Source organism: Epinephelus lanceolatus, chromosome 4, assembly GCF_041903045.1.
Source record: "Epinephelus lanceolatus isolate andai-2023 chromosome 4, ASM4190304v1, whole genome shotgun sequence".
In the NCBI taxonomy this organism is placed as follows: domain Eukaryota; kingdom Metazoa; phylum Chordata; class Actinopteri; order Perciformes; family Serranidae; genus Epinephelus; species Epinephelus lanceolatus.
Window position 1 is genome coordinate 15,547,518 of NC_135737.1, and position 12,321 is coordinate 15,559,838.

Sequence of the window (12,321 nt, forward strand, 5' to 3'; positions counted from 1 at the left end):
AAGTATTTGATGCTCAGAATTTTCTGGCAGAGGAACCCCCCTCCCCCCGCCTTCATATACTGTATGTCCCCCCCAATGTGGAAACGAAACCTACGCCCCTGCTACATATCAATAACGTGGAACTAATAGGAAACACTGACATTTTTTACAGTGTTTTCACTTTGAACAAGGCTGACGGATAAAATCTAGTCCCTGACTGTGAGTCAGAGATGGACCATAAACTGCTGTAAACCATCCTAAACTAACCAGCAGGAGTCACACGACCACTAGTTTTTATGATAGGTAGGAGAGAATCAAAGCGGAAGTGAGCAACTAAGCGGAGCAGGAAAACTTTTTTTGGGGGAACTTGGAGACTGCTGTATCACATCGGAGCTACGTGATGCCAAGTAGCCTACAAACTCTTCTATGCCGAGTTAAGTTCGTAAAGGCAGCTGTTGTCGTAGAGCCACAATGGGACTCCCCACTTTGGAGTTCAGCGACTCGTTCCTGGACAGTCCGGACTTCAGAGAGCGTCTCAAATGCCATGAAATCGAGCTGGAGCGGACAAATAAATTCATCAAAGAGCTCATCAAGGATGGGAATATGCTAATCACTGCGCTCAAGAGTAAGTAGCCCAACACGGCCTTTCTCCGCTCCTACGGCTCAACAAACCATCTCTTCATACTGTAACTACCTGAAAGCCACAGGCGAGCCGTAATTAGAGGATGCATTCATTACAGCTTGTTTAAGTCTACTGTGTTGGTGTGTGTGAATGCTTCCGTCCCCTCTTTGAAGCCAAGCCACCGGGAGCTGAATACCCCCGTGCTCCCTCACTGGGACACATTTATATTGCCTGTGAAAGGGTTGAAATCTGCACAGAGGCCACACGTAATTCATTATTCTGAGGTTTGTTGTAATTTCAGGACATTTGTTTGCCTCTTTGTGTTCCTCCCTGACTACACTGCATGCATGCATAGGCTTGTCTCACAGAGGAAAGATCAGTCTAACACTTTCTGCTGTGATACCTCGTCATAAGGCCACATCCAGGCCTATGGAGATCATTAGTGCAGAGGTGGGATTCACTTCTTTCCATTAATGAAAGATGCTTTTACCCTCACAGGCTTTCAAGTCACTTATCGGGAAGTGAGTGAAAAGTTTCCTTAATGACTGTGTGAGTGAGAGCTGTGTGCTCCATGAGGATGCGAGCACTTTGTCATGGGTCATTGTTCTCTCAAATTCCAAGCTCAATCTCAAATTCCTCTCTGCTGATTAAAGTGGACTTCCTGTTCTGCCGGATCCCTGAAGGAATGGGAGTTTGGTGTGCTCACATCAGAAAGTGTGTCTGTGAAATGGAGAAAGATTAGAAATATAGGCCTAATAAATATGGAAAATAGCCGGCTTGGGAGAGGATGGGAAGGCCACAGCACAGTGTGTTGCAGTGCACTCACTAAGCCATCAATCAGTGCAATAATAATTTCTTTCACGGTTCCACCTAGCATGGTCCTGTCAACTCTGAGTGGGAGAAAGTATTCATTTCTGTCGTCACCATTGCTTCACTGTATGTACTGTATGTGTTTTTGCCTTTTGCTGCTCTTAAGGATGATGCAGTGACTCAGTAAAGCTTCAATATCCCATTAAAGCATCAAATATTTACATTTTATTTGTTTTAACATTCAGCACATTAATCGCCAACACGCGACATTGTTTTGGTGCGCAAAATATTCAGACAAGAAGGAATGCACATCATACCATGAGGTGAAGGTAGACCTAGTTTGTTGTTAGCTCTAGGACTGCGACTAATGATAATTTTCACTGTTGAAAACTGTTGACTGATCTTGTGCCTCCAATGAACTCTTCAGGGTCTGTCTGTGTTTCCGAACCAGCGATGAAGAATCCAAATAATTTCAAACAGCCGATGGCTTGACTGCAAAGATCAGACTTTTAGAAAACGTTTGATTCCATTTTTACTGTGTCAGTTTATTTAAGTGTAGCTGTGCCAGAGAGAGTAATCTGTTGTGTTATTTAGCAGTGACATCACTGTTTCCTGGAGTGTTTAACAGTGCTCGATGCAAATGGCTGCACAAAAAAGGCAAAGACTGATTGATTTTATAGGTTTTTTAAGAAAAGGTGGTAAAAAGAGCAAATGTCGATGTGTGTCTATTATTTTCTTGATTAACCAATTAGTTATGCGGTCTATAACATGTCAGAAAATGTTGAAAAATGTCAATCAGTGTTTCCCAAAGCCCATGATGACGTCCTCAAATGTCTTATTTTATCCATGACCCAAAGATAATTGGTTTACTAAGGAAACCAAAAATGTTCACATTTAAGAAGCTGAAACATTTTTTTCTTAAAAATATTTAATCCAGTAACCAATTATCAAATTAGATGGCAATTAATGTGTTAGTTGACAACTAGTCGATTAATCGTTGCAGCTCTAGTAAGCACTGAACTGAGTTGTAATGAGGCAAAGCCACTGTTATAAAAGTTATTTTAAAAAATGAACATATTGTCCTTACACATGATAGGTTTTTGGGGGGATAATCAACTATCTTGGACTAATCAGTTACTTTAAATATAGGAAAATCATGTGTTCAGTATCCCATTTTTTAAAATTATTTTTCCTTTAAATTCAGTCTGACATCTTAAATTTTGAGCATGATGAAGACATGGATGGACAAATGAACACAAACTACAGAGTAAAGCATTTACTTTACTTGGGCCACACTGGTTAACCAAAGTGACATTTAAGATGGCAACAGTTTGTGTTATTAAGATAATTGATTTTTTTGCTTTCACTGTTCCAGTTCCCTGTCTCTATGGGAATGTTAGATGTAAACAAAAACACTGAGGATCACGTAGTATCTGGATCATCATGCTGCACCGGCACTGTAAGAATCTACAAGTTCTGAGGGCAACCGAAGGCCAAACTTATTTCATACCTTTTCTGCAGGAAGGCTGTTCAGTCAGTGGGCAGGGCACCACAGGTGGACAGGAATACCCTGCTGAATGGTTTATTCATGACAGATACTCAGTAGCAGGATGTCAAAGGTCCATGCGGTTTAATACCAAATTAGACCTTAATGCTCCACGTTGTGTTATGCATACAAGACAGAGTGAAGTGAAGTGAGACTTTGATTGCTTTTGATTAGTTTATTAATGCAGAAAAAAATGTACAGCTAAGGCCCTGTTGGATCCCACTTGCCCCAGGTAACTTGTCTTTTAAAAGTTAAAATAAAGGAATGTAAATAAACAAATGATGAACCTCATTGTGTAAACTAATATTTTACTTAACCCAAAAACTTGGCCCTGTCTCAACCAGTTATAGGAAAGAATTTGGGTTGTATTTATCTTGTATTTGTAGTAAGGAGGGTGAACAGTTAGCGGGAAAGTCCAGTTTCAGTCAGAGGCGGGGTGAGAGCGCAGGAAGTGAGGAGAGGGAAGTAAATTATTGATGGTCTTTAACTTAGGACGCCACAGAGGGTTTATGACCCTTTATGACCCGCCATCAGTGGTGACATTACTGGGAGACCTTTAATGGACCCTTTTTTTAATAGTAATCGTCTCATGTTTCAAAACTGAATAGTGTACCATAATTCATCAGTGTTCACATGTGCTGTCTCGTGTGAATGAGGCCCGTTGAGCCAAGGTTGGTTTTCATGTTAATACATCACCTGTAAAATGGTGCTACACATTATTGAAACTGCTGTAGTTTCTGATACGTGCACAGAACTTAATGTGTGTGTAGTATACGTGTCTATGCTATGTGAATGAAAAGTCACTCATATGTTTAAAGACACTTCGGTGTGGTTGCTTGTTTCTTGGATTAACCATATAGTAATGAGAATTGAATTTTACAGGGTTGTCTGTTGGTTGTAGCTGAAATAATGAAGTCATAAAGGGAGGTAATATCAGCTTTGAGGATAAAAAAGAGGCTCTTGATCTAAATATATGTCATTTATTAATGTCTGTAACAGTTTACCTCCTCTATATATAAACATAGTAATAAAAAAAATGTCGTCTTAGTCATATCTGCATTATAATGTATTTATTAATGCTCGTAATGTGGTCTAAACTTTCCAAAATCCCATTACATTTTGAATTTATGTATTTGTTGCTATGCATGGATAATTTCCTCCAGGTGTGATAGCATCAATCCGCAGATGCTGCAAATGCTGCTGCGATACAAGGCCCAATCTGTGGCTGGCACTGACTGTTCACACCTGGTGTAAATAACAGCCGCTGACTTTTATTAATCCCCCTGCTTGACTGCTGTAATTGAATACACTGAAGGTACTAATTATCCCTTTTGTGAGTAGGGGTGGGAGAAACCACAGATACAAGGCAAATTAATGATACATTTTAGATGTGGTAGGTAAGTGTGTCTACAAAGCACTTGGTCAGGTAGCCAGGTATCATGGAGACGAATGTTGTTTTCTTGAAATCTGTCGCTGTTCAAATGGTGAGAGGAAGGGTAGCATAGGATGCTCAAAATATCAGTTTGGTACAGGTAAAAAATCAACCACAATGTCATTTTTGTTGTTGTTGTTGTTTTGCTGTGACTAAGTGATGGTCTAAACCAGTAGTTCTCAACCTTTTTCATGCCAAGAACCCATAAATTGATGCACATTAAGTCACTGACCTCCATTTGATAAGATTTCGCTTCAGGGACCTCCGTCTGAAAAGATTTTGGCTATTAGACAGGATTAAGACCAGAAACCCTTAGTTTTCAGCTACAGTTGAGGAGATAACCGTGGAGGAAGTGAAGCCTTATGATCAGAATGGTGACTTGTATGAGTCTTACTCACAATGGACTCACTTTCATTGTGAAATAAAAAGTGAAAATACACTCTGAAAAGACCCTGTGGTTGAAACTACTGGTTCCCAACCTAGGTGTCGTCAAAGCTTCATTTGGCCGTCGCCATGGGTTGTTAGAGGGTTGTTTTTCTAAAAAATATACAGTAGGCCTGTGTCTCAGCATTTCATTTATATCTGTAAAGAAAACTAAATTATGATTTCTAAAGTCTGGATTATTACTCAGTTATGAACTTAAAAGAAACCTCACAAGATAAGGGCACAGTGAAAGACCTGAACAAAAGCTTTATTCACAGAGTCTTCATTCTCTGCGAAAAATGGCCAAGCATCAGGCAGAAGAAAACACTCTGTTTGTTCAAAAAAAGAAGCCTATTAAGTATTCATTATTGTGAAAAATTAAAAACATACACAATACAGACAGAGAACTGCATGAAACGTTCCTAAAAACACCAGGCAAACACATCTGATGCAGTACTCAAAAGAAACAATCTGCATCCAAATTGCTTGTTTTACACAAATTTCCTGCAGTTATTGTGCTCACTATTTGAATTAATTGTACAATTTATTAGTTGTTCTGTTCTGTTGCTGTTACGCATCGAATATAATGTGAAATATCCATAAAATATACCAATAAGTCAGCAGTCTTCAGTTTACTCAATGATAGAAAAGGGGTCCTCTAAGGGAAAATGTTGAACCAGTGGTTTAAACGATGACTAAATGAATCAAAAGTGCCTTAAATAAGTAAACTCTCTGGGAAATGTTTATTCTCTTCCTCACTGAGAGAAGATTGATACCATTCTCATTTCTGTATATTGCGTATGAAGCCACTGCCAGCAGCTAGTTAAATGATATTCATGTTAGCAAATAATCGCATAAATAACCATGGAAAATTGAGGGGAAAAAAATCCATTGTAGCTCACATGAGGTTTTCTATATATTGGACATGGCAGTGGAATATTTTGTTCCCCCGCACCTCATCCATCATTGTTGTATATCAGAACACCTCATCATGTTTTATCACTTACATCAAATGCACACAGAGCACCACGGGCATTCCATTTGCAGCCTTTTTTCTCACCACCTGTCATGTACTGTAAATCCAATATTCATTAGCCTTTTAGCCGTGGACTGACTGGCCAGCTCCCAAGAAAAATATTTGAGACTGTTTAGCTCGCTAGATTAATATAATTTTTTTTCAACAAACACTTGGCTTTTGTCATTTCACACTGAGCCTGTAGCGTACAGTTGGCTGCTGTATGAGCCTGTGTCCTGAGAGTGGCTGCTATACAGGAGGCCAATTTGATTTAGAGGACAAGCTTTACAACATCCTTTCAGGGGGCTACGGGTGATGTCACAGTTGCTCCGTCCATGTTTTCTACAGATCGGCTTAAACTGAGTTGCTGGCAAAAAATCCAGTATTGTTCATAGCTGTTCCAAGTGGCGCTGCCAAGCCACAAACATTATTGTGTGACATATTACATTTTGCGCCGTAGAACATGCACAATATGGGTCAGAATTTAATGTCATTGATAAATATGTATGAAAAACCACAGTGAGCTGAAGGCCCACAGCTGGTCCCAGTGCAGTGATGGAGTCCTCTGAGGCTCGCTCAGGCTCGGGCAGCCTATCTGCGATGGCTTGTGTCCTTCACACATAATTTGTACAAATTTGTAAAATAATGAGCCAACTGCTTGTTCCTCGCTGGTAGTGGTAGCAGGTAGAGCATGTGCTTTGTGCATCGTTGCCCTTCCTCCAGATATCCGCTGTTTAGGCCTGGAGCTTACATTTTCTGCATAACTGAAATAACTCTCAAATTTAAGGTGTAATTACACGTTTGAAACTTCACAGTTATTACTTAAACATTTTAAAAGAATGTTGCCTTTTTAAAAGAAGATTCATGAATCCGAGTAAGCATTTAATTTCCATAAGCTTTTAAGAATGCAGCCGGATTAGCTCAGTCTAAACTAGAAGACAGCCCATTATTATGTTAGCTGACTGTGAGTCTCTGCCACCACCACCCCATGCCCACGCCTGCTCACCAGCCAGAGTGATGCTTCCTCCCTGGGATGCATGCAGTAATGAATGGCTGACACGCACGGGTGTTATTATAAAAACTACAGTATTTAGCAAGTGTGTAAACAGCATCTTTACTTGTTCCAACTGTGCCTGCATAATTTTAAGGTAGTCACGCAACTTAATATAGCCTTAATTAGGGACTGTTATTCCATTAAATGAAGACATGACATGGAGGCTTTTTGTTTAAAGTGATTTCACAATAGCGTTGGGAACTCTGACTGTTTGTTTGTCTGAGGACAGATGATGCTCCCAAGGCTCAGCCACAGGAAATGTCCTGTAAACATGCTTGTATAACATCCCCCATCCTCCCTCTGATAGCATTTGGCCGGACATCATTCTGCTTCAGTGTGGGTGTGTGTCTATGTGTTTTCTGTGTATGTGCGTGTGTCGGACTGTGACTGTAAAACAGGCTGTGTGTTGCAGGATTATACCATTTATAATGTATTGCTGCTGCTTTGGCTGCTTTGATGAATTTGAACTCATGTAATGGAAATGAAATACAGGAGTACATTATGTGACTTGTTTAGCAATAAAGCTGAGCGAAGCGGTAAGCAGAGCTCATGCAGCACTGCAAGGGACTCGGGTGTTTTTGTGGACAGATTTTGATAAAAGGATTAGACGTTGTATTCCTAAAAGCTGCTTCCCCTCAGACTGTGCAGGGAAATGTGTTAGACTCCAGATTTGAGGTCTGTTCTGAAGTAACTCTGTTGTTATTCTGTCAGTCAAAGTGATTGTCACACCGAGCACACCATCCTAATGCTTGCAGTCGGCTGGCATTGCACGCTGGCGCTTTTGTTGCTTCTTCAGACTGAAAAAGATAAGGTGATGCGTTTGTGTTTCTCCTCCACAACATTAAAAATTCACTATTAAGAAGTGTTCCTTTCATTTAAGCTAAGTGGTGTGTCTCCTAAAATGCAGTGTTGGTGTATTAAGATGAACTTGGTTACATTGTATTTGCAGTAGGACTGGGTAATATGGAAAAAAAATGTGTCATGATATATTTGACCAAGTACTTCAATCCATAGCACGACAATAGTATAGGGTAATAAATGATTATCATTGATGGTGGCATAGTGATGCAGTGCTTAGCATTGTTGCCTCACAGCAAGAGGGTTCCTGGTTCGAGTCTGAGGTGGGGGGTTTGAGCCTTGGGGTGGGGGAGCCCCTCAGTGTGGAGTTTGCATGTTCTCCCTGTGTTAAAGGCACGCTAAGCACTGTTGGGCTTCACTTCTGATTACGTTCAACAATGTTATCAAACACAACAGAGCTAGCTCGTCCAAAAACACATAATTGAAACCAAAACATATCTCCATACTGCTCGCCCGTAGTGATCCAAGTGTCCTGAAGCACCGACATAAAAAGTTGTTTGGAAAAACGTCATTTGAACTCTGTTTTTAGCCTCATTGTAGCCTGTAACTCTAACTGCCTCTCTGGGCACTGCGTTCACCTGTGTGCGCTTGCGCGAGACCGTGATACATGGGCACTGTGTTCATGTGTGTGTGCTAGTGTTGTCACGATACCAAAATCTTTGTTTCGGTACCAATACCAATATGAATTTCGATACTTTTTGATACTCTTCGGTACTTTTCCTAAGGAAAAGTCCTTTTGGATACAAACCTTTAGAACAATAAATAGTAGGGGTGTAACGATACCAAAAAAATCATGGTTCGGTAAGTACCTCGGTATGGGCGTCACGGTTTGGTAACTCAAATGTTCCACCAAGTTTGTGTTGTCTCGTGTTGTCTCCCTTTGTGATTCAGATTTTCTCTTGCCTTTTTTCACGTGCGCCAGCTGCAAATGTGGATACAGGTGTTGTCATACACACCACTTGCGCAATCTGTGCTCCAACAGGAACAAGAAAGGCATTTGTGTGCATAAATGAGTAAAATAAATGAACTAAATTAATGAATTGAATTAATTTCAAAGTACCGGTATTTTCCAAATGCAGTATAGTACCGTTTGGAATACTCTAGTACTCTACTCTACTATTTTAGTACCGGTATACCGTGCAACACTAGTGTGTGCTTGCTTTCGCTGGTCTCGCGCTGGCTGGTTGGTGCAGCCTGGACCCAAATGTTTTTGTTGCCATTTGCGGAGCCTGGGCTGCCTACAGAGACCGGACTTTTTCACAGCATATTCAGAGGACATGTAGCTAGCGGATCATGAGGAGATGTTTGCTGTATGTGACAAAAACGTTTCAAGCTTAGGAAGACTTAGAGAGCCTTGAATGGCTTCCTCCCACAGTCTAAAGGTTATTTGGTGACTCTAAATTGGCCATCTCTGTGCGTTAGCCCTGCGATAGTCTGGTGTCCCGTCCAGGGCGTACCCCGCCTCTCGCCCAGTGTCAAGGGGATAGGCTTCAGCCCCTCCGCGACCCATAACAGGATAAGCAGTTACGGAAAATGAATGAATGAATTATCAGTAATGTGGATATGTGACTGAGTGTGTAAAGGCTAGAGCTGTCATGATAACAGTAATATTGCAATACCATGCTTTTGACAACCCATCTGCAAGTGATGGCAAACAACCGTCAATTCTGCATGTTCATGATTTTTCAAGCCTAGTCCCAATTAAACACCCAGTCCCTTTTACTAGCCTGGTGTGGCTACACATTTTAACAAATAAACGCCTGTCTCAATTAGATGCCCGAACTGTTTGCAAAGCAGTTTTTTGGATGTATAAAACAGGTTGTCAGCTACCCACTGGAGCTAACCTTAGTTATTTGTATTGCACATACAAATATAAATGTTTAAACTTTTGCCAATATGGAAATGCTAAATTTTGTCAGCTCCGTTAGATTTTCCACAGTTTAAACATTTCATTTTATTGAAAGAGCACCAAAGAAGACAGTAATTCATTGAGATATACGAACATGGTAAACGAGAGATGAAAAAAGTGGTGACTTCCTACCTTTGAAGCAGTAATATAGTCAGAATATGAGTTCATTCCTCGATAACCCCATAAGTTATTCATTTTCCTTCATATTCTATCAAAAGATTCAAAAGGGTTTTTCATAGAAATTATTCCAAGTTGTGAATACTGTTTTAACTGGATAAAATGGTGTTTTACCGGTATGCGAGTTACTGTAATCCCTGGATAACTCTATCTCTCTCTGATGCGCTGTCTCTCAGAGCTAGATCAAATGAATGATTCATAATTGATGTGTTATTCAAAGCCTAATTTTTATACAAGTAATAATCAAACTGGTTAAAATAAACAACTGTATTGCATTTCCCATCTGTGCTGAGCAATAGTTTTGTGTGAAAGGAATTAAAGGCCCATCTCATTAGGCACCTGTCCTAAATATGAGCCTGTTGAGTTCAGCAATTTAAGCAAATAATAGCCTGGGCTACTAATAGAAGTTTTAAGGTATTTACACTTTGCTACAAATGCCATCAGCATGATGAACTGCTCATTTGCCATTTTTTTCTTGCACTGAGAGTTGAAAAGTTTTCAACTTTGGGTGAAAACCTGCAGCTGTGCATCACTTTTACCCAGCTGTTCAATCACAGCAGAAAAGAGACAGGACAAATCCCACAAAGACCAACCATCACATCACTGAAAAACAACAATGGAGGAAAACTTATCACTGAATCCACAGTTTGGTGGGTCCGTCCTTTCTCCCAGTGTGTGTCGGCCTTGCCTTCATCAACGACCCCACACTACCTTGTGCTGATATTTTTACCTTCGCCCATATTCTGTATCATAGCAACCAGACATAACCGCAGTGTCTCAGCTTAGCACTGCTGCACCCCTTATTGCGACTCATTGCCCTTCTGCATTTAACAGTGAACAAGTGTTTTTATTGTTTTAACAATTAAGCTTATGTACAAAGAGCTAAAATTAGAATAAAAAACAACAAAAAATGAAGTAATATGGCACATCACGCTGTTTCTGAACGCTGTTCACCGCAGGGAAATTTCATCACAGCGACAGCCCTAGTGAAGGCAAATAATAGAACAGCTGTAACAGTCTGGTTAATTCAGAAGTTACATTATGTTACTGTAATGCAGCCTCACAATTATATGATACCCAAAATCTAAGACCATATCTGGTCTCATACCATGATATTGATAATATTGTTATACTGCCCAGCCCTGTCTTGCAGTAGTTTTGCCTATGGAACCACATGATTTGTGGAGGCTCCCTGTTGACAACAAAGCACGCAGACTTGGCTGATAAACAGTAGGAGTGTGTGATACATTCTTGTGAGGAACCAGTAAATTTGTGGTAAGAGATGGTGAGTTTGCATGTCAACCTACGCAGATGCTAAACACAGACTTTGGATGGCACATCAGACAGTCACCAGCACCTGGCCCCATGGGTTGCCAAGTTTTAGCAGAAATTGTTTTGGACAATGGGGAGGTTTAAATTAGTTTTGCACACCTTTTTTTTATTGTCTTACTTTGCAGAATGCTCTATGTTAATCGTTCTTGCCTTGATAAAAGCAAGAAGGCCTCTCCTAAAATAGACGTTTTGTGAAATGTTATTTGTGAAAAGTGCGATGCCAACTATTACTACAAATGTGAAATTCTGCTTATTTTTTTTCCTGAGTGCTTTTTCTTTGAGAGGGAAGTTCATCTCTGTCAGAAGTTGTGTCAGATGTGTTGTCTGTGATTCTTCTGAACGAAAATCTCTCAACTCAGTCTAAAGGCTGCAGACGTGGTGATAAATGGTAGAGGCTGGCCTGACTGCCTTTTTTTCATTCCAGCAGAATTGCAGGGCTAATAACTCTGATCTTTTTCTTTGGAGCTTAAGAACAGGCTGTAGCATTGCATCAGCCTCATATCAAAGACCCGGCGTCAGTGTCTTCCATTTCTTCAATAGTTTTAAACAATTTAGATAGATGAATGCAGAAGTGTATTCTGCAGGGATAGGTGGTTATAAAAAGTATATTTCACCCTGTCTTACTTTGATCATCAGTGACCTGTGCATTATTACAAAAATATTTAAATTGGTTGATGTAACTGAGTAGCACACATACAGTAGATTGCTGTTAATTAGGTATTATAGACTACTCGTTATGTTTATGCCATCAAAATACCAGAGACATAGTTTGCTTGAGTGTCATGGATCTAAAAAGAAGTTAAAGCTGTGAAGATGGTCTTTTTAAGAAACTGTTCTGTCTGTGCAGTAGAAAGACACAAATACTTTTGAATTTGGTGCAATTGCTTTTGCTCAAAGAGGTAGAAAACCTGCAATTACTAGAATGCATTGTGCCACACTGGACCAAACAATAAACCCTCCCTCTGGTGGGTGACATACGGATGTACAAAGAGACCTGGGTAGGAGGTGAGGACAGCGTTTGAGACAGGACCCTGCTTACTCTTAGAAAGTTGCTCAGTGGAGCGTCATGACAAAAAAAGCTTGATTACCACAGTATGAAATTACCTGGATCCTCCACAAAATGGGGCCAATACAAAAGGGAACATCCAGTTTAGCACTCCGCTA

General features: G+C 40.3%; 1 protein-coding gene across 4 annotated transcripts in view; it reads left to right on the forward strand.

The window, feature by feature from the left end:
- Window positions 1-214: 214 nt before the first annotated feature.
- The window catches only part of arhgap42b (Rho GTPase activating protein 42b), an 87,189-nt gene continuing 75,082 nt past the window's right edge, over window positions 215-12,321 (forward strand). For 2 of the 4 annotated variants that reach the window (XM_033630520.2, XM_033630521.2), the window contains exon 1: window positions 215-604. In XM_033630520.2, coding sequence (XP_033486411.1) covers window positions 451-604 — 154 coding nt within the window. In that variant the 5' untranslated portion in view covers window positions 215-450. The remainder of the gene's footprint in view (window positions 605-12,321) is intronic. The other 2 variants (XM_033630522.2, XM_033630523.2) reach the window with 1 other exon arrangement.